The 22,402-nt window shown below is 31.8% G+C and overlaps 4 protein-coding genes and 1 long non-coding RNA gene across 5 annotated transcripts; 1 reads left to right on the plus strand and 4 right to left on the minus strand.

Annotated features, from left to right (window-relative positions):
* Positions 1-54: 54 nt before the first annotated feature.
* LOC122713417 (inactive ubiquitin carboxyl-terminal hydrolase MINDY-4B-like) lies at positions 55-8,762 on the minus strand. The gene is made up of 10 exons (XM_043933850.1): positions 8,336-8,762; positions 7,867-8,247; positions 2,119-2,204; positions 1,824-2,038; positions 1,522-1,741; positions 906-971; positions 776-846; positions 561-711; positions 304-503; positions 55-211 (listed from the first exon to the last, which is right to left on the minus strand). The coding sequence occupies exons 1-10, from the start codon at positions 8,739-8,741 to the stop codon at positions 55-57; spliced, it is 1,953 nt and encodes a 650-aa protein (XP_043789785.1). The 5' UTR covers positions 8,742-8,762.
* Positions 3,175-5,386, plus strand: LOC122713517. Its single transcript, XR_006346497.1, has 4 exons — positions 3,175-3,252; positions 3,728-3,760; positions 3,818-4,037; positions 4,863-5,386. It is a non-coding gene; the product is annotated as an uncharacterized LOC122713517 (long non-coding RNA).
* Positions 8,763-10,893: 2,131 nt separating the features above from the next.
* Positions 10,894-13,034, minus strand: LOC122713357 (gustatory and pheromone receptor 32a-like). The gene is made up of 7 exons (XM_043933721.1): positions 12,556-13,034; positions 12,088-12,356; positions 11,784-11,954; positions 11,448-11,697; positions 11,277-11,345; positions 11,104-11,193; positions 10,894-11,044 (listed from the first exon to the last, which is right to left on the minus strand). The coding sequence occupies exons 1-7, from the start codon at positions 12,850-12,852 to the stop codon at positions 10,961-10,963; spliced, it is 1,230 nt and encodes a 409-aa protein (XP_043789656.1). The 5' UTR covers positions 12,853-13,034; the 3' UTR covers positions 10,894-10,960.
* Positions 13,035-13,346: 312 nt separating this feature from the next.
* On the minus strand, positions 13,347-19,323 carry LOC122713319. The gene is made up of 8 exons (XM_043933667.1): positions 19,211-19,323; positions 14,979-15,284; positions 14,574-14,839; positions 14,236-14,496; positions 13,892-14,141; positions 13,747-13,815; positions 13,577-13,666; positions 13,347-13,493 (listed from the first exon to the last, which is right to left on the minus strand). The coding sequence occupies exons 2-8, from the start codon at positions 15,258-15,260 to the stop codon at positions 13,347-13,349; spliced, it is 1,365 nt and encodes a 454-aa protein (XP_043789602.1). The 5' UTR covers positions 15,261-15,284; positions 19,211-19,323.
* LOC122713419 (helix-loop-helix protein 1-like) lies at positions 17,564-19,338 on the minus strand. Its single transcript, XM_043933851.1, has 2 exons — positions 19,211-19,338; positions 17,564-17,717 (listed from the first exon to the last, which is right to left on the minus strand). Exons 1-2 carry the CDS (start codon positions 19,336-19,338, stop codon positions 17,564-17,566), a joined length of 282 nt encoding a protein of 93 aa, XP_043789786.1.
* Positions 19,339-22,402: the final 3,064 nt, after the last annotated feature.

The raw sequence follows: 22,402 nt of genomic DNA on the forward strand, positions 1-22,402 counted from the left end.
ATATATATATATATATAATGTCTGAGAGAGAGAAAGAATATATGGAATAATTATTCACTTGGAACGAATGAGTTTCTCCAAGGGAGTTGCGGCCATGTCCGTGCATTCTTTGCTCGGCCCCTCCAACTCCGAATCATTTCCGGAATTTGACCTGGTGTCGACGGTCAGAATGGCATGGCTTCCACCGCAAGTGAAGTATTGGATCTCGAAGCTTAGAAGGCGAAAGATGGGAAAAAGGTTTTTAAAATAAAAATTAAAATAAAAATTTCTCTCGACTTCTTTCCCTTCCTCTCTCTCTCTTACCGTCGCTCCGCGTGATAATTTCTGAGCAGCTCGCGATTCGTATTGAACAGGACGCCGTGATGGCCGTTGCAAAGGGTGACCCAAATCGGCAAATTGGGGGTCTTCAAGCGGGAGCCGGGTTGTTTATTCGATTGTCCGTCGCCCTCGTGCACCAGGAATCCTACCTCGCTCCTGGCGAGGACGCCCCATTGCGGTACAGCCTTGAAAGTAAAAATCGAGAGAAAGAGGAGGAGGAGGAGGAGGAGGAGGAAACTTACGTATGTGTTTTCATCCCCAACGTGCAACACCCCGTTGTGAAGGTGAGGGGAGGCACGGCCCGTCAACGAGAAGATCACCACGCTCGTGGAGCCCTCCTCCGGGCAACCGCTCAACATCGAACCCCTTGGATTTTCCAGATCGATCTTCACTCTGGGAAAAGAATTTGTATTGTCGTTTATCGACTCGAGAAGGAGTAGAGGATGTTCATGCTTACTTGGAAAGCCCTCTGGAGAGTACAGCGCTGTACAGAAGCAATATAGCACCGGGACTACCCTCGTCTTGAAACTGTTGGATTACGGATCGTTATTGATATATATTCGAGAAATCGTGTTCGATAAACTTACCAAGTACAAGTATCGCTTCACGAATATCTCCAAGTCGTCCAAAGATTCAAATTCGAACAAATGGAGCTAGGAATTGGAAAATTCGTTCGATATATTCTTGGATTCGCGAAGATGAAGAAGACACGATGATGATTATGAGGAGAGGTGAGTAATATCTTAGAGTAATCGTTTGTTCGAATTATTATTTTGAATCACTTTTTTAAAATTGCTTTCTAAAACTCGAAACAATTCGAATATCTTGGTAAATCTAACAGACAGAGAAAAAATAAATTCTGAAACACATCCAGAAATTTTCAATACATCCAAAGACACTTTGCTCGCGGATATAGACGATAGACATGCGACGATCAACAATCGAAAGAGTAGTGTTACAGAATTTAAAGTTCACTGAAATTTTATATGTGATTTCATTATTGAATTTGTTTCTCTTCGATAGACCTACTTCAAATGTTTTGTAAACGCACAATCACGTGTAATCAAATATATTCATTCAGCTATACTCATATTTCATTTATTTTATTTATTGTTTTCCACTGGCCAGTCAACAAGTAGAATTTCAAGAATCGATCGTATCGAGAATAAATGGCACGAGTTTTAAGGATTTTTATATACGTACGGTCTCCGTGAGACCATCTTGAAAGTATTGCACGCTGTGCTGCACATAGGGTGTCTCTTGCGGCAAGACAACCACCGCCGTGGACACGTTCTCGTTTCCGCTTTGATTCGACGAGCAACCGATATTTTGCACGGCAAACCCGCCCGCGCAACGCCAAATAATCTCCGCTATGGTGGACGTCAGCGCGTCGATCTGCCTGTCGTACGACGGTCTCAACAGGCTAGGTTAAACCAGCAAAAAGTAATGAAATTTCCTTTCGAGGAAAAAGAGAATAATAATAATAATAACAATCTTTTAAAAACCTTTCAGGGCCAACGTGGCTATCCTGTTTAGATTTGAAGAGGAAATGTTTGAGCATCACGGCTTGTACAGCCGTGACGAGGGCCCTGGTCGTGTTCCTCGGCGCTCGCAATCCAAACGCCAAGCTTTGCCCGTAAGGTCGCAACGTGAATCCGGTCCTCGCCCATTCCGGCCTCGGTGGGGTGGCACAACTTCCGAAAACCAACGTTCTTAGAGCCTGAGAAACGCGTTTGAACGTTTTTAAAAAATTCAAAAGGAAAAAGAAAAAGAAAGGCTCTACAAAGATCAACGAATTACCATGCATGTCTTCTCGTCGATTGGTTTGCCTCCGACGACAGCTGTTTTGGTCAACGTTCTCGTATTCCTGGGGTATATAATCTTTTCTGGAAAAAAAGAAAAGAAACAGATGTAGATGAAAACGTTGCTCGGTTAATTCTTTTCTTCGAGAAAATTCTCCACCTGGATACAACTCGTCGGGCTCCGCCATCAGAGCTGCACACCTCGCCGATCTGGTAGACAACGACATTGAAACGCGATCTTAATTCTTTTGAGCAGAGGAGGGATATATATATGTGTATATAAAAAAATAAAAAGAAAGAAAAGAAAACAGAGAAATCTTTCCACGAATGAATATTCAAAGACAAAGAAATAGATATGTATTTAAAGAAGATGTTTCAAATAGGGAAAGATGAAAAGTTGGAGAGATTATGTCACCGACGACGATGCTCACTGGCACAAGCCTCGCATCAAACTATCAAATATCAATTCGTGCCGAAATCCAGCCTTTTATATAAACCGATCCTAGGATAGGAAGGCGACCAAACTTTCGAGCCGCACGAAACGCGTCACTTTGGACGTCCAAAGACACTTTGCTCGCGGATATAGGCGATAGACATGCCCTAATAACGTCTATCCGTCGTATTTGCCGTGTAAACGACGTGTCTCGGTCTCATGCAACCTGCTCAATCCTTTTCTCTCAACGGCGCCCATAAGTAGCAAAATAGTTGCTTTTCCCCCTTTTCGTTCGGGGAATAAATTTCAAACGCGAACGTGAACGGTGCATTTTCATGAGATTTCATGCGCGCGAAGCATGGAAGCGCAGTTTCTCGCCAGTTTGGAATCATAGCGATATATAACACTGTTACATATAACACTAATATTATACGTATTTATTATACACATCATGCCGAAGATCATTTTTAATAAAGAAAATTATACAAATCGAATCATTAAACATATATTAGATTTGGTAGATGGATATGAAAGTTGTCGCAAAATTGGATTAATAGGGATAAATTTTTCTGCGCAGTTGTTGTGCGCAATTACTCGAACCGTTGGATACAAAACTAGCTTCCGCAATCTTGTATCTGGAGCGGAGGTTAATTGACAACGGAAAATAGTATATCTTATTTTAAACCGTAATAATAATCCGTAAGTTTAACCGTAAAGTAATCACATATATCGGATCTGTACCTGTATGTCGTTTTTGTATCGTTGTTTCGCGTGACACGTGAACTTTAAAAAAACGTATAAACATACAAATACGTTACGAGAATCGGCCGCTCTTAACCTATTTTCTGTTACGAGATTCACTTCTCTCCTCGTATAAATACATAATAGTTTCGGTACCTGTCTCTGGTTATTTCTTTGTAAAAAAAAAAGTAACATCCTTCTTTTCCAGGAAAGAAAATTGAACCCTATTATCCAAATTTAATTTTAATCGAAAAAAAATGTCATTTTTTCTTTTAAATATCTATCATTCTTTCGTCCATCTCTATCAATCTATCGTCGTATGATACGAATAAAATACATCGCGAAATTCGTATAGAAGTAAAGAATAATCGAAATAGAATTTTGCACCATAAAATGATGTAATGACGGATCGTAATAACATCTTATTTTACAGACCAAGGAATAACGGGGATTTGCACTCTGACACGTACGTATATATGTACGTATATATATATATATATACAGTCTCGAACGTACTTTTCAGAATCGCGTGCTCGCGTGTAATCGAGTCTATCGAATTACGAATTCGCGTCGGAGCAAGCATCTGCATTTCCAGATTACACCTACCGATGTAATGCAGTTTAATTTGCCCTCCCCCCTCCAGAGATTCATTGATCTAATTCGAGCAGCTAGCACTTGACGATTCTTGACGACAAAGTCATCGATGAAACCATGTTTCGAGAGGATGAAATTTAATTCATTCGGTGAGTATTTTCCGCTTTCCACGCATTATTATATCGTATACGCGAGTAACGAGTACTATTACTATTTTAGTGCGTCGAACCGAGTTGAGATAAGATTATACGTGCTTACATTACGTGCTCGTAACTTTTGCATTTGTATCAAAGAAACGAAGGTTTCCTGCGTACAAAGGATAAGTTTTGAATAGTTTGGTTTTTTTTTTTTATCTATCGCGTATATATATTGAGTGAAATTTAGTGGATTAGCGATCGATAATTGGTGAGCAATAATAGCACGTGCGATGATAAATTGCAGTTTTGCGCGCAATTAGGAAAATTTGAAATTTTCGTCGCTGATCAATCATCAGGCGAATCAACGAAATCGCGTTTGGACGAGGAATCGTGTACCGATTCCTCGAGCATCGATCTTCTTAACTCAGTTTAAAGTTCATTTGCGAACAAGTTCCTGATCGATCTGATATTTGCAAGCAACATAGAGAATCGTACCTTTCTGGCGAAGGTACGCCGGCTTCTCCGAACGCATTTCCGTGCACCGTTTCTTGCCACGCACCGACGCCGATGACGAACACGTGGATGTCGAACACGAGTTGCTACTCTCCTCGATTTCCTCCGATCTTTCCTCCATATCTTCCACTTTTCTCAAAATCCACACGCGAGACTCGGAAACGCTTTAAACTTCTTCTAACGATCGACACTTAAAACCCAAAATAGCTTCGTTTGAACGTAACGACATCGTCGAAACGATTCATCAATTCTCTGTATGGAAAACGATTGTAATTTATTAGATAGTATTGAATGAATTTAATATTTTTAACATTTTTTTTTTAGAAAGATATCGAAGAGACTATATCAAGAAAGGGGATTTAAGATTATGCGAGAAGAGTTTTCAAGCGTCAAAAGTTTATCCTTCGCGTTTGAATCTTTATGAAATCGGTTTTTCTTGAAATGGTGTTAACAAGTGGAAGAAGCAATCAAGTGTTCTTTGCTGGATCGAGCTACCTAGACTGACAGGAGTTAATAATTCTGGTAGCTTTTGAGTCGGTTCATCGCGCCGCGCACGAGCTACCATCCCACCAAGGTGTCGGATACGTATATGCATAATACCATGAACTCGAGAATTTGAAGGCTCGAGTAATATAACGTTTCAGGAAATCCGTGATTCAATAGCTGAAAAAAAGGTTTCGTGCGTCAGACTGACGTCCAAAGTTTTCTTAACTAAAATCTTAACTATTTAGCATCCAGTTAAAGTTCTGATATTGATCGATGAAAATATCAAAAGATTGAAAAGATTTATTATTATTTTATATGATATAAAAATACAAAATGTATTTATATATGATATAAAGATAGAAATAAAAAGTATATTATGTATAAAATATACATAAAATTTATATATGACATCAATACAAAAAAATATATGATATGATATGATATGTAAAATATAAATAAAATATATGTAATAAAAATGTAATTTTTTTTCTTTAGTATTTAATCGGTAACGCTATCTTTTTGGAAAGTATTCAAGCTTGTTGCGAATTATTATCGACACTAAAGTGAACTTTATTGATGGTGTTTAACTACTAGTGCCATCTTTTTAAAAAATATTCAAATTGTTTAATATCGCATTAATGTTGTTAGTATCTTTGAGAGAAATCGCAATTTAGTTTAATTCATAAAAAAAATTTCTTGATTTTATTCAAATAATATACTTTATTGCCATTAATTATGTAAAAAGTTTAAATATATTTCAAAGAGATGGTATTATTAGTCAAAGACCGTTAACGAAAGTAATTTTGCTGTCGGTAAGAATTTGAACAAGTTTAAGCATTTTTTAAAAAGATAGTGCTATTAAGTTAAAAAAAAAAGGAAAAAAATGTATTTTTAAAAATATTGTAAATACATATATTTTTTATATATAAATTTACTTTATATGTAAAGATTGTTCTCTGAAATTCTTGATCAAGTCAAATGTACTTTTATATATAGATACATGCAATCTCGTAGAATAATTATTTCGATATCGCAACCTGATTCGCCTCACACTATCTCACTTTTATCGTAGTTATCAATCTTTGCATGAATTGTATGCAGAGTTTCATTCGATCGAAATAGATAATTATGAACAATGTTCACAATTCTGTTTGATATTACAATGAAAAAGATTTATTTTTTTCAGATAATCTATTGAAATATTTCTTAAAGAGTAATAAATTAAAAGAATGAATTAATTTTTGTCTTTTTTTTGTATGATATTATTAAATTTAAATAATTAGAATTAAAAAGAAAGATATCTTTAAGAAAAATACATGCAGAATTTTTGTTTCAAGTAAGTAATTAATATATTAATAATTGAAAATATGTTGTTTCGATATATAAAAAATATATGTATTTACAATATTTTTAAAAATAAATTAAATTTAAAAAATTTATCATTAAATTAAACATTATCAGATCGTAATTTATATATCAATTAGGTACAATTCTACACTTATATTCTCATTCATCAAACTTCGTGACGGCAACATGATTAATCCACTCTATTGTAATTATCAATTTTATTGGACTAGTTAAATTCAAGTTCATGCTGGTTTGAAATAGGCACTTTATATTCGGCCTTCAAAAGTTTCGAATTCGAGCATATCGTGTATTTATATACTATATATGTATGTGCACGCACACTTGAGATATGATGCAGAAATACGCGCATACAAGGTTAATGTTTGCATACAAAGTTTCATAACATATATCATAATAATTAAAAAATATAATATAGTCGTATTAAATATGATACTGATGGAGATTATGTTATTAAAATTAATATAATTATATTTAAAAACTTGAAGTTGGATATCTTTTTAATATTAATCATTTAAAAATGAGATTTAAAGCTTTCCTAGTACTTGATATCTAAAAAATAAAACAATGATTATTATTTTTGACTGATTTAATTATTTGATAATTTATTATTGTGAATAGAAATTATTTGTGTGATGTATATATATATTATCAAAGTACAAAATAAATTGAACTTAGTCCAGGCTGATTGGGAGGCGTATTATTAGAAAGGAGGTTACAGATTATTACGTGCAACTACGACTATTTGATTATTGAATAATCGATCGAATTTATATGTTTTTGCAAAGATAATTATAATCAAGTTTAAGATGTTTTCTATATTATTTATATATTTTTGTATAAACTTGACACAAAAAATATAAATATAAATTTTAAATGTATATTAATATATAATATATTATATAAATAGAATATTTAAACATATTTTACAATTACACAAGTATCAAAAATTTACAAAATAAAAATGAAAAGAGAAACATGTTCTGTTTTATGTATTAATCAAAATATTATTAATAAATAATAATATATTTTATCACAAAAATTGAATAAATGACAAATCTTTATAATCATTATTCAAAAAATCATCTTACATATTTACAAATTTGTTCATATGGTAATTTTTTTACTATAGTATTATCACTTTCCAATTTTACATCTATACTGTAATGTTCTATGTGAAGCTTATGCACAATACCCTTCATTGCCTTATATTTTCCCCAAAGAATTATAACTTCTTTTCCTATAGCAGGTATTACAGTCTCTAGATACTCTTGATCTATTTTTATAACATGATTCTCAACTTCTTCGGGTGATCGCAATTTAACTTTTCCAATGAAATTCGAATTTTCAACAGATTGAATAATGCCTTTAGACTTATAATATTTATCCCCAAGAGTCTTAGTTATTACTTTTACCATTAAACCCTCTCTTAACCATCCTTCTGTATTATCATTATCATTATTAAGTTTTGATTCACCTTTTTCTATTTTTGCTGAACTCGTTTCCTTATCTCTATATTCTTTATTTGGTTCCTCAGACTTTATATCAGAAATCATGGAAGTCGATTCATTACTGGTAGAATCTTTATCTATTTTTTCTTGTTTTATAATGGGAAGTAATTTTGGTTTTTTATTTATTTTCATATTAAGGACTAAAGGTGCATCATTGTCAAGTCGTTTAAGTGGCTCTTTAATATTTTCAGATTGTTCGTTACTTTCTTGTTGGCCTTTTTCTACTTGTTTTTCTATAAATTCCATCATTCTTTCTTCATCATCTTTATCCATTTTTTGTTTTTTAGCTTTTCTTTCTTGCGCTGCAAGTGTTTCTGGATCCCTGTCAATGTATGTTACGTACCAGCCTAAAAATAAAAGAAGCAATAATTAATATTACTTTTATTTAATTAAATATTTATTATTAGTAGAAATATTAAATTTTATACAAATTACCTTTCTCTGTTTCATCGACAACACACTGTCCAGTACGTCCAAGCCATTTAACAAATGCAGTCAATGTAAGCCAAATTGTAGCATTCATATGTATATGTCCCCGGTCTGAGATATATTCTTGATAAACGCGATTAGCAGGCACCCTTCTGGTACCAAATTGTCTTTTTAGTAAATTTAAATAACCCTGAGAAAACTCTTTTGAAAACTGATCCATATAACGAGAAGCATTATCAGCAAATAACAGTAATTGTCTATGATGAGATTCTGACATTGTATGACATTTGAATCCATTTTCGTCTCTGCACTGTTTTTGACACATTTGACAATACCATCTTAACTTTTGCAAGCCTTTTGCCTTAATTTTATTAGCAATATATTTTGGTGTTCCTACTTCGTGTTTACCCATTTTGATACCTAACTAACCTAAAATTCGTACACTGTGTACATATCGCAAATTAGTAGGATTCTGCAAGTATAGAGGGCAGAATCGTTAGTATATATGCGATACTAGTGCACTCTATGTTATCTATAAAATTTTCTTTATTTGATATAATTATTTTTTATATATTTATTAATAATGTTTTATTTCAACAATAAAAATTTCAATAGTATAAATCTTTCATAATTAATTAATTGAGATTAACATGTGATTTTTCGGTCATTTTAACCTAACTTTTTTATTTTATTCTATTATTCTATTTATATAATTATATTATTATTTCTTTTAATTTGTAAATTTTTATTGGTAAAAAAACAATAAGATTTTTTCTATATTAAAGAAATAAATGTAAAAAAATGAAAAAAATATTCGAAACCAGAGGAATCTTATTTATATTAATTAATTGTTGATTAACATTGATAATTTTTAAGAATTAAAAATAAATTAGAATTAAAGATAGATTATGCCAAAAATTATAATAATTAGTGACAAAAAAAATTAAATAAATGTAAGTAAATAACTTACATACCTGTATGTAAGTTACCATACCATAATGTAGATAAGAAATATATTGATTGAAAAGAAAGAAGAAAATAATTAAAATCAAAAATTAAATCTAAAAAAGAAAAAAAAAGGTAAATTTTTAGTCCTTTTTATTTTTGAAAAAATTGTTATTCTTTTTTTTGTTTTTTTAGGAAGAAATTTATTAAAAGATAAAAAAAATAAAACAATTAGTATTTTTTTTACATTGTCACTGAGATACATTCCCTATTCGATATCAATAAACATGTAGGGGTAAACGTTTGGCGAAGATACGAAGTGATCGAATACCCACACCCTCGAGTAGGAGTGGTCGGTTCTGTTGTTAAAGTAAATCCGTTTCGACATGATAAACGACGTTTGCGGATTATTAGAATCGTTGCAGTCTGTTTGCGTTTACTTTTCTAAAATCACCATCTTTAATCCATCCCATATGCCTTGGTCAAGGGAATCCATCTTTTTGTTTTCATTCAACCATCTCCAATCGTTCTTCTTCAAATATTATTAATATTATTCTTATAATTTTATAAAATATTAATATTAATATATTCTTTTTTATAAACTAAAGAAAAACAAAAATAATATAATATTTGTAAATCGAGAAGATTTTTTTTAAAAGTCACTGCATTTATATTATGCATATTGCAGATTCGATCGCAATGACTGGAATAATTTAATCGACAACAAAGCTGAGGTATCTCTTACGAATGTTAGTTAACGAAAGAGAAGAGGATTAGAGATGAACACGGTACTTGCACCCATCTAAAACTGGTCTCTCCGTCCCCTGGGTGCAATATATCAATTCTCTTCACCCCACCAATGTTGCATGGTAGCAGGTGGCTCCTGACGGCCACGCTCGTTCGCACCCTTAATTCCCAATTAATGTTATATCCGTCGTAAACGTATGCTTTACCTATGTTGCGTAACTTGTAATACTGAATTATATATTATAAATCATGATAAATAAAAAATATAAATTAACGTAATGGAAAAAAATCTGAAGCATTTTGTGCACAATTTAATGGAAGTTTTTCTTTCTTTTTTTTTCTTTTATTATTTCGAAATAATAGTATTATTAATATATATATTTATAATATATAATTCTAAAATTTTTCACTTTTATTAGTCACGATTAAACGGAATTTCGAAAGAAAATAAATTTTCACATTTAAATACTATCTTTTAGTATTGTTGTATATAAGAGAAATTTAATTCTGATTTCAGAGACTCTTTAAGCATAATTTTCACAAATTAAGAATCGATTAAGAGTGGCTTTCAGAAGTAACTGTCTATCTTCACCGAATTACGAGCTATCGAGTTTCAAGATTACCAAATTTCACGGTCTAACGCCTCCATCTGGAATAGTATGGGGTCTATCAGGGGTGTAGTGTAATTGAGGTATCATCCCTGTCCACGTCCTAATTGGCGGAAAATTGTTAGGGCGAATGTCCAAGGAACTCGAGTTAAATATATTTAATCAATTCTTTCAATTATTTCATTATATTTCCTTTTTTTTCAAGAAAATTCGAGAAAATTATGATTCATAATTGATAAAAGCAATCTTTTAAATTCTTTTTTCATTCAATACAATTGACTGATAATCCTTAAGAGTAAAATTTGGATTAAATATCTATTTATATTTCTATTCATGAGAGTAACGACTTGTCTGAATTTGATAAATCTCCCACTTGAATCATAACTACGAGATACGTGGTGATCGTTCCAATGACCTAGAAAATCACAAATTACGTTAAATATATATAAATTTTATTCGATCAAATATACGTACTCCTTGGATAAACGAATGATCCAGATTGAAGAATCCATATGCCGTAAATACCACTGGATTTTGTATCAATTGTAGAGTGAAATCTCGAATCTAAAAGAATCATTTTCAAACCTTAAATTAACATTTTATATGAATTTTATATTTTTCTTTCGTATTCGAATTCAAATTTTTACCTCCGCTTGAAATTCTTTGGTTGTGAATGGTTCATAAAACTCACAAATAATATTGCCAATATTTACTGCCTGTAAAAATTTATAATTCGATTTTAAATATACACGTAACATATCTTCTTCTAAAAGGCTTATCAATTTGCATTCAATATATTCAATAGAAAATGCTCATACCTCTGAGTTAGTGCTGGCACAAACGTGATTCACGTACAAAATTTGGGACCCATAAATCAATATCCAAAAAATCACGGAGATCAATTCCTGTACAAGCTGATTGATGGTAAAATGCAGCCATATAATCCTGTACAACAGGTGGAGAAGATTGGTGGTGAAGATAACCGACACTGTCATCTGTATCAGGATCTGTATTCCGAATGTTTGATTCAGAAGGCTCACGATCTTGATTATCTCCAGATGGATTTGCCTTTGTGAAAAACGAAAGTGTAATCGTAAATCGGTAAATTTTTATCTAATGATAATTCTCATTTTGATCTCATCGTAAAATCTCACTTTACTGCTCTTATAGTGTTCGTGTTCCTTATTACATGTTCATTCCTGTACATAGTGAATCTGTTCTCGAAATTGTTCGTCATTTCCAACACTCTTTTGTGAATTGGCGATTCTATGATTCTCATACTACGAAGTAACTCGTTCAACTGATGAAACTTTAATTTCAAACACCTGAATAACGTACGTATTTTATTTTTTAACGTTTCGTTGAAATATCACTGTTTAAATCAATCTTAAGGCCCAAGTAAAACATGTTCAAGATTGATTTAAACACTTGTTCATTTATTCCTTGAATGTTTCATACGTGACCCAGAAGCAGAAAGAGATGGTGCTAATGCCGAACACTATGAACGGAACATTCGGTAAAATGGAAAGGCATAATTTAATAAGCACTGGCGTGGTTGATTCGTAATGCCAATAGTAGATCAACACGACGAAAATGAACGTGTATATTCCAAGAAATATGTATCTTTTGATCTGATACATCATCAGGCAACGATGCTTCGGTGACAATCCTATGTTTTCCATTTTTTGATCGTTTAATTCTACAAATGACACTACTGTCCGTAATTGCTAAAATATGAGACAATGTATCAAAGTTACAAACAAAGTTTTTTGTGTGAATATATATATATATGAATTTCTGTTGCAAAGAAATTGAGGTTAACTTATCAACAATTTCCTCTATTGTGCAAAATTTATATTTGAATTTATTTTCAGATCCAACAAAAAGTAATAACAGGAAGAAATTCGAAAAAGCGTTTAAAATCACCTGTGCTTTTATCCTGGTAATGATAATCAACAAGGCTATCGTCCAAATATTCGCGTGGAACATCCATTGAAATATGAAACGACTTAGCTCGAATGTACTGATGACATAGAATTTGTCGTAATAAGGCAAGGTTAATTTATTGATGAAGTAAAGTATCACCAGATTGCATATCGTGTAAATATATTCGAGTATCTTCGAGGGTTTCTTTGCCTCGATACCGGTCAGACCCATGCCGAAGATGAAGTTTAATATCATCAACGGTTTGATGGTTTCTTTGAGAGTTTTCGACTCGTACATGGCGAATGAAAAATGAAACTGGATCAACTTAAACGCTTCACACCTTCGTTGTTTATTTTATTCATACATCATCGTATATTTACCCGACAGGTAGCAAGAGATCGTTATCACATCATGGTTATCGTATAAGTAGTGCTGCTAAGTAATAACGAGCACAACAATTGCTCGTTCATATCCGAATCGATATCGCGGTGAAAGTATTGTTAACAAGAATAATGGTTAATGATTAACTAGTCTATCGAATGGAAATGCGATTCAAGAATGTCTTAATAATATTGTAAAAGCGTTTTTCTGGATATGATCTTCCGTAAATCATGTTATATCTATTTCTGAAAAAAAATCTGAAAGTTTATTAAAAATGAATAATAATTGTTTTGAATTTAAAATCAAATCAACATCAATTGAAAGAATATTTAGTATTCACTGTTTTTAACTGCATATTTTACATTCTTGTATTTATAATCTTATTAATCGACAAGTATGAAAAATTATATTTAAACGTCGATCGAACTTTGATTCGTCGTTTGAACGTTGCTCAAATTGTAACTCGTCACATTTTCCACTGAAATGTGATCTTTTATCGATGAATTTTGACTCCATTGTATCATGATAATAACGTAAGACAACATGAAACTTATACACTGAAAAAAAAAAATCTTGTTAATAAACTATAAAAAAAGAAGAAAAATCGTGTAATTAATAAACTATAAAAAAGAATACTAACATGGCGAATGTAACAATAATTGATTTTATAATCAATCGTTTTTGATTCTTCAAGTCGTGTGTACGATATTTGAAAACAGAATTGAAGAAACTGTGAATAAATGAATTATTACGTTATATTTTTTTCAACAAAATTTCACTCAACATATCAAACAGTTAAATCTTATTCACCTCATTTTTTAATTCAATATCTTTTTCGTCCAAAGGATACGAGTGAATGATGTTTATTGTTTTTTTAGCCTGAAAATCGAATCGAAGATCAAATTTTAATTTTATCACTTAGAAAAAAAAAAAAAGAACATTTTTAATTTCTCACCTCATTTATTGTACATTCGCAATAATAGGCTATATAAGTGATCTTCATAAAATTTCCAAAGCTATTCCATATAAATATTATTATCATCTGTAACAGTTTCTTAACATCGGTCGTTCTTTGGATCTCTACGTATATATAATATGTATGTATTATTATATAAATCATAATTGTGAACGTATATGTCAATAATTGTACGTTATAAACATTATTCGTCATCTTCGACACATTGGAAAGTTGCAATTGCGCCGATCTTAAAATTTTATAAATTTTACCAAATCTTTTTATTCGTCCGGAATATTTTTAATTAATTCAAAATTATTTAATTTCGATCGAATTTCATTTACCTAATTTGTTGAACCAGACGAATTTTCTCCTCGGATTGTGATTCCTGTTTCGAACTTGGAACGTGGTTTACAGGAAATATTTGGGAGCCTAGTAAAAAACGTTCGAACGACCAACTGTTCAATCGAGATCTATTCCTAAAATTAGGATTCGACTTGAGGATCGCATCCTCCTTCGATTCCTTCTCCATTTTCGTTCCATCGTTCCCCGATAGAGTCGTTTCGAGCAGTTGGTTCGTCTGTTCGAATCTTAACCTCAACCAACTGCAATTTTTGAAAATATCAATTTGAAAAATTCGAAGAAATATGAAAATTGATAGATTGTAATTTGATATACGTACTGTATGAATATGTCGTAATCGTACAAAGCCAGTGACTCGACATTCGTGATGTAAACGTAAGAAAAAGTGATAATTATTTCAGATATTCTTTTTTTGTATTTTAATGTGAAGTTTGAGAATAATCCTATTAATGTAATCCAATGGATTAACCATATTAATCCTGTGATCTTTACTTTACGATACACGCTTTGATATTCGATTTTAATCCCGATTTCCTTCAAATTTTCGTCCACTCGATCGATGCGATTTCGTAACGCGATCATATTCTAGACGAGAAACGTCAAAAATCGAAAGTTTAATTTAATTCGAAAAATAGGAAAAAAAATTTCTTTTTCGTTCTCAATAAAAAAAAAAAAATGGAAATTAAGAAAACTGAAGATTCTCACTTCTTTGAAGATCCATTACCTTCGATTTATACCAACCCGTTATTATTATAATTATGTATCCATAAAGAAAGATGAAAAGTAGAAACGTGTATGTGATGCGTTCTTTGTTGTACGGCATGCCTCTTAAATTATATATTTCCAGATAGAATATGAAATAGACGTACGTGAAGAACGAGATAATATTATAAATCCAGCTGAGCAAAAATTTCAACAGACTCTTTTTCATATTCTCGTAATAACGGAACGATGTCGCATAAGATAACACGATTATTATTTTTGTCGCTTCCTCGTAACTTTTCATCCTTGTTTTCTTATTCTATTCTTTCTATTTGGAAAAATTAAGAAACGAAAAATTAATAATAAAAAATAAGAATAAAAATTGACGATATTGTTACATCTTGTGAAAAGTATATGAACCTACGCGGATATTTTAAAAGAGAATTATTGAGAAAAGACACGATTATTCTGTTCACTCAAAGGTTAATTTATAATAAAGGAAAAAGAAAAAAAAAATATCGTTCAAATTAAACACTCGTGCGTTGTAATTTTTTTCTGTTAATTTCATTATCTGTATTCAAATCGAGGATAAAACGACATCAATGTTGCTCGTTTCTTCGTTCGACTAAAGGTTGAAGGTTGACCCAGAAGAATTGCAATTGCGCATTTACGTAATTGCAACGTAAGAAGGAGTGCGATGATAAAAAAAAAAAAAGAAGAAAAATTCATTTCATCACACCAAGACATAAAGGCTTGAGGATATAAGTTGGCCAGCTAATGCAATTTCGAACGATTGCGATCAATTTAAAATATTGCTCTAAATTGCATCATTTTAGTTACGAGAAAAAAATGTTTTAACATTCTTTCTAAATATTGTATATCAATTGCTTGTCGTTGAGATAATAAATTGCGAACAGATCGATACTTTAAGATCGAGAGCTTTGAATATGTATATATAGAATTTTTATCATTTTTATTGTATTGTATTTTATTATTTTATATTATCGTAACTCATTATGATTCTAATCATGGTTTAAAATTTTCAATGATAAAATTTTCATTTGCAATAATGAAACAGTCTGATAAATAGAACTTTCAATAATTTTACGTTTATATACCTTTGAGTGAACAGAATAATCGTGTCTTTTCTATATTACGTTCTACATCTGAAAATTCTTTTTTACTCGATAAAATTCCCATTTTCCAGCATTTTTTTTTTTCTTATTCAAGATTCAAGATATAAGAAATATTTGCATATCCTTTAAAATTTATTTATCATATCATATAAGATTAAAATGCTATCTGAAAATTATTTTTTATTCGACAAAATTCTCATTTTCCAGCATTTTTTTTTTCTTATTCTTTTCTTATTCAAAATTTAAAATATAAAAAATATTTGCATATCCTTTAAAATTTATTTATCATATCATATAAGATTAAAATGTTATTTGAAAATTCTTTTTTACTCGACAAAATTCTCATTTTCCAGCATTTTTTTTTTTCTTATTCTTTTCTTATTCAAAATTTAAAATATAAGAAATATTTGCATATCCTTTAAAATTTATTTATCATATCATATAAGATTAAAATGCTACCTGAAAATTGTTTTTTACTCGACAAAATTCTCATTTTCCACCTTTTTTTTTTTCTTATTCAAGATTCAAGATATAAGATATTTTATATCCTTTAAAATTTATTTATCATATCATATAAGGTTAAAATGCTCTTTTATTTGATCAAATTTAATAATAATTAATTATTTTTTAATTGAAATGAAAATGAAAACTTCGAAACCTCGAGTTAATCTCTTTTTTTCCTTAACTTTGTAAAGACACGACATTTCGACTGAACATCGATTGAAACGAAAAAAATAATTCTGTTTCGCGTAGAGAAAAAATAGAGAGAGAAAAACGAAAACGAGAGGAAGATCGATGAGCCGTGAAGTTGGAACGTCGAGCTCTCTGGTCGAGGAAAGTCTAGTTTCGTAGGACGATGATCGGTAAGTGGCGAGCCCCACGATTCGGATACAGAGGAGAGATGAGGATTTAGAGGATACGCGGACTCGTGGGGCGTGCGGGACCCCTTGGGAATCGGGCTAATCCACGGAACGAGATTGATTTAAGAGTTTCGATTTGCGAATAACTGCGCTTCGAGTGTCGCTTGGAGGGACAAAAAAAAAGAAAAAAATTGGTGAAACAAAGGAGGTGAATATGATGTTCCAGTTTCAAAGAATTGGAAATGTTTTTATATAGGAGATAATTAAAAATTTTCTCTAATCCTATTTTAAGATAAGGATGTATCTAATATATATATATATATATATATATTTATAACGCGTTGAATTCTGATATATTAATTTAATGTACATTTACAGACATAAATAATAAATTGTATTAACAAGAACGAAACATGAATTTTTCCGACAGTTTCGATTGGATTATCTACAAAGAGAGTATATCGAATTATACGAATATATATATATAATAAAATGAATGGAAAAAGAGTGGAAAAAGATTTGTATACTTTCTTCTTGTATATTCGATATTCGAGCCGGATGACACAGGATTCGATTCTGCAAAAATAGAGTGATTCCTGCTCGGTAAGGGTTCAGGCCTCGAGGACGTGGTTCAAGTAAGCGATGTAGCAGATGGCGAGTCGAAGGATCTCGATCTTTGACAACTTTTTGTCCGGTGGCAAGGTCGGCAGAAGCTTTCGAAGCTCCGCGAAAGCTAGATTGAAAGCTTCTACTCGAACCCTTTCTCTGCGAAAAAATCAGTGTGAACGATGATTAAGATTCGAAGGTTGTTGAGAAGAGAAGTTGAAATTATTCGATAGAATCGATCTTTATTTTTTTTTTCTTTTTTAGTGACTCGATTTTATTTTAAAAGGACGAATTCGATAAAAGGAAGAAATCAAGGAATTAATTGTCGATTAAAGTATTTAAGAGCTGCTTTAATAACGAATGACAAAGAAGATAAATATTTTAAAAAATGGAGAAAAGAAAGGAGAAGTTCTTTAAAATAAATGTTAATCAAAAAGTATTAAAGTATTTAAGAACCGCTTTAACAACTAATAAGAAATGACAAGGAATGATAAATATTTATAAAAATGTACAGGAAAAGTTCTTTAAAAGTAAAAGAATTTGAAAAAAAGGAAGAAATCAAGGAATTAATTGTCCTTAATTAAATTATTTAAGAGCCGCTTTAACAACTAATAAAAGAAATGATAAGGAATGATAAATATTTATAAAAATATACAGGAGAAGTTCTTTAAAAGAATAAAGGAAGATAAGATAAAAGGAAAATTAATCAAAGTATTTAAGAGCCTTTAACGATTAATAACAAATGACAAAAGATAATAATCTTTTAAAAAATATAGAAAAATTAAGAAAAGTTCTTTACTTCTTTACAAGTAAAAGAATTTAATAAAAGGAAGAAATCAAGGAATTAATTGTCGATTAAAGTATTTAAGAGCTGCTTTAATAACGAATGACAAAGAAGATAAATATTTTAAAAAAATGGAGAAAAAAAGGAGAAATTCTTTAAAATAAATGTTAATCAAAAAGTATTAAAGTATTTAAGAACCACTTTAACAACTAATAAGAAATGACAAGGAATGATAAATATTTATAAAAATGTACAGGAAAAGTTCTTTAAAAGTAAAAGAATTTGAAAAAATGGAAAAAATCAAGTATCAATCAAGGAATTAATTGTTAATCAAGTTATTTAAGAACCGCTTTAATAACTAATAAAAGAAATAATAAGGAATAATAAATATTTATAAAAATATACAGGAGAAGTTCTTTAAAAGAATAAAGGAAGATAAGATGAAAGGAAAATTAATCAAAGTATTTAAGAGCCGCTTTAACGATTAATAACAAATGACAAGAGATAATAATCTTTTAAAAAATGTACAAGAAAAATTCTTTACTTCTTTACAAGTAAAAGAATTTGATAAAAGAAAGAAATCAAGGAATTAATTGTTAATCAAATTACTTAAGAGTCACTTTAATAACGAACGACAAAGAGTGATGGATATTTATAAAAATATAGAAAAGAAGTTCTTTAAAAGTAAAAGATAAAAGCAAGAAATTAATCAAGAACTTAATTGTCAATCAAACTATTTAAGAACCGCCTTAATAATTTAGAAGGATTAATAACGACAAGGGATGATAAATATTATTAAAAAATATATATATAATAGAATTATCAATTATATTTTTTTTCTGCAAAAGATAAGAAAGATTTTTTTTACCTCGTGGCGTGTGCAGTTCGATACTTTTGCGTCGCTCTTCTGCGTCGACGTCTTTCTTCCCTCGAAAGAGTGCCGGCACCAGGTGCACCAACCCCGTTCACTACCACACCGTGTCCACCGTTCGCCATTTTCTCTCCGATCAATAGAAATTCTCCCGTCGAAACAGATAATTTCTTCCTTCCTTTTTCTCCCTCCACCAAATTCTCATTCGTTCTCGCACTCGAGACTAATCGTTGCAAGAAACGTGGAAAGATGAAGGATGAAACGATCCATTTTTATTTTTACCCTTAATCGCTGAAACCGAGATCGCCATTTGTTCTTACGAATACGAACAACAATTACGAATCGAAAAATAATTTATTAATTCCTGTAATTCTGAATTATGATATATATATATATTGAGTCATCGTTCCTTCGAGACTCGACTTCGTCTCGAGGGAACGAGGGAATTCAGGGTAAAAGGGTTTTTCCGGGGAAAAGTAACAAGTTAGGCAAATATTTGTCCATATACTTATACTCGATTTTACACGCGTGAAAAATGATCGACGAAGAAGGGGATCGATTCTTATTTTTAATTCGTCTTTATCTTTATACATAATCGAAGAACAATGTTCTTTGTCAAGTAATAACAAAGATGTGTAATGATATTTATAAACGAGGAAGATCCAATGAATGTGAAAGGAAAAAAATAGTTTCGACGATCTCTCGAGGGACTCTTAAATTTCGAGGCGAAACCGACGAAAGATGGTATTTCTATTATTCAAAAAAAATTCCTCGGCGCGGGACACGAGAAACCCATCCCTTTTTAATTATTCACACGGAAACAACCCCCGGTCTCGTTCGATCTGATTTTTATGGTAAACCGGCAATTCGTATGGACATCTTCCCGGGCTTTCTTTTAATATTTCAAAAAAATTCCCCAGATTTCCACTTGTCGTTCCACCTTTTATTGCCACCTTTCCATCGCACAATTTCATCTCGTATGCTCACGTGTCCGATTCGTGACATCGAATTTGTGACTTCTTTAATTTATCTTGTTTTTTTTTCCTTCTTTTATAATTGAAGAAAGATTCGATAAGAGAAAACAGAAGAGAAATTCAGATACTCACCGAGAAATCAACGTGTGACTTCCATCCCCCATCTTCGATCAGTCGTCCACCTTTTTAAGATGATTCATTTCCTCCCCCTCGATATTTTAATATTACTTAATATTTTCGCTCTAAAAAGAGAAAATACTTTGTTCCTTGCGATTATTTACAGATTATTATTATTATTCTCATATAAATTCAATTCGGAGGAAAAAGGTTATGTATGCGATATTTCGATCGAGTAATTTTTAAAGAAACTTACTTTTTACCAATAGTTTCACCAGATCGTATCTTAACGAGGTATCATCACCGATAATTCAATCAAGTTCCTCTTTGCGATCAAGTTAAATTAACCAAACCTTGACTTTTTCTAATTTTCTTCTTCTTCTTCTTCAAAAAAAAAAAAAAATTATTCAAAAAATAATTTCCACCGAAATGTACGAACCGAAGCAAACACCTACGATTACACCACGAGATCGACGACGTCTCTGATAAGATGCCCTGTCGCGTGGACAGGATGCGCCCCGAGGGCCGATTTCAAGGATCATCTCGTCGTCCACGAGACCACGCCCCCACGAAACGAACCCCTCGTCGTCTCATCCTTCCCTCGCTCTCTCGCTCTCTCTCTCACTCCCTCAGCATCCCCTCGATCCTCCAATGGAAAAGCGGGAGACCGGGATCGAGACCGCCCCAAAGTGGCCGCCATTGCCATCAATGTTCCAGACCATGGAACATTTCCGCACCTGGTGGACGCGAGGCAAGCGAATGGGTGGACCATTTTATCGATCATGCGACTTTCTCTCAAAACTATTATACATAGTATGATTATATTCTGATCCTGTGAAGGATATATATATTTGGAGAGAGAGAGATATTTGGATAAAACTGGTTGTTGGATAAGCATTTGGAAGGATTTAATAATAGTTTAATTAAATTAGTTATTTTTATTTCGTATTTTTCTTTTCGTGCAATCTATGTTTCAATCACGTTTTTAACTCGTTGGACGATATTTTAAAATTCATCTGAGGTTAAAATTCATCGTAGATTACGTTTTGTCAACGAAAAGATATTTAAGGGGATGGTTTCTTCGAGGATCCAAACACTGCAATTACGCAACAATTGTGCGTAACAAAATCGTTAGGGATGGGCGTTAAAGGGTGCGACACCACTCCGAGTAATCATATTCGACGGGACGACATAATGTACACGTTGCGCAACACGTGTCGCAGATTGCATAGTTGCGACGAAAATCGAGATGAGGTGAACCGCACTCTCGATTAATATTTCTTTTTTGTTCGCGGGTGTCATGAGATAGTTCACGCTTCAACCCCTTGACGCCTTTTTTTTCGACCGCATCCCTTCGCGGCACGTGACTTTTCAGAGGGTGTTTCAACAAAAGGGTTCATCTTGGGCGAATCTCTTCTTTGCGCGAAATCCAAATCTAAAATTGTTTATGCATTGTTTTGGCGCGACTTGAGCTTCGATTGTTCGTTTAAAAAATTAGAAGTTAGAAGTTTCGTTGAAAATATGGAATCATATCTTTTGATAATTAAGAAAAAATTTCAAAATTAAATATAGAATAAGTGAAAGTATGTTGTTGACTTTTTACGCAGATTACAAATCAGATGAGGTAATATTAAGAACGATGTGATCAATATTTAATTGGCGTTAGAGTTATCAGTTGAAAATATTAGGAAAAAGATGTTTTATCACAGACGATATATAGAATAGATTAATTCAACGTAATTTTTATTCTATATCTTTGGAATTCAACTCGTTTTAAACTCTAAGAATAAGTTCGAAAGTAATCTAGAAATATATTATAAAAAGAAATGATGGAAATATGCTCAATCAGACGTCTCTTGAACTTCTCGTTTCTAATCTCGCGGTAATAGTAACTATAAACGAAGAGAGGAAATAATGTGAGAAGGATAGAGATAGTAAAAATATTGAAATCAACGCCATCTGTAGTGTGCCGCAAATGAAACACACGGAGAAAGGATAGAAGATAGTGCGAGAAGGATAGAGATAGAATAAGAATTAATCTTTAACGCCATCTCTCGAGCGTTTTGTTGAAATGATTTGTCGAAATGATGTTCATTGC

This window comes from Apis laboriosa, unplaced genomic scaffold (assembly GCF_014066325.1).
Source record: "Apis laboriosa isolate Shangri-la unplaced genomic scaffold, ASM1406632v1 scaffold23_cov150, whole genome shotgun sequence".
Taxonomy (NCBI): domain Eukaryota; kingdom Metazoa; phylum Arthropoda; class Insecta; order Hymenoptera; family Apidae; genus Apis; species Apis laboriosa.

Bases quoted from the DNA above. Each gene is read 5' to 3' on its own strand.
- LOC122713417 (XM_043933850.1), bottom strand. From the start codon at position 8,741: ATGGGTAAACACGAAGTAGGAACACCAAAATATATTGCTAATAAAATT. The intron at 2,205-7,866 runs GTGAATCAAAAC...CTTTTTTTCCAG, and splicing joins TTCAGCAAAAATAGAAAAAG to AAAAGATTATATACCCCAGG. The intron at 2,039-2,118 runs GTAATTCGTTGA...CGCGTTTCTCAG, and splicing joins TCGACGAGAAGACATGCATG to GCTCTAAGAACGTTGGTTTT.
- LOC122713357 (XM_043933721.1), bottom strand. From the start codon at position 12,852: ATGTACGAGTCGAAAACTCTCAAAGAAACCATCAAACCGTTGATGATA. The intron at 11,346-11,447 runs GTATGAGCATTT...AAATTTTTACAG, and splicing joins GTGCCAGCACTAACTCAGAG to GCAGTAAATATTGGCAATAT. The intron at 11,194-11,276 runs GTAAAAATTTGA...TGATTCTTTTAG, and splicing joins CCAAAGAATTTCAAGCGGAG to ATTCGAGATTTCACTCTACA.
- LOC122713319 (XM_043933667.1), bottom strand. From the start codon at position 15,260: ATGAAAAGTTACGAGGAAGCGACAAAAATAATAATCGTGTTATCTTAT. The intron at 14,840-14,978 runs GTAATGGATCTT...TTTCTCGTCTAG, and splicing joins CGGGTTGGTATAAATCGAAG to AATATGATCGCGTTACGAAA. The intron at 14,142-14,235 runs GTAAATGAAATT...TAAAATTTTAAG, and splicing joins CGTCTGGTTCAACAAATTAG to ATCGGCGCAATTGCAACTTT.
- LOC122713419 (XM_043933851.1), bottom strand. From the start codon at position 19,338: ATGGCGAACGGTGGACACGGTGTGGTAGTGAACGGGGTTGGTGCACCT. The intron at 17,718-19,210 runs GTAAAAAAAATC...ATTTTTTCGCAG, and splicing joins CGAACTGCACACGCCACGAG to AGAAAGGGTTCGAGTAGAAG.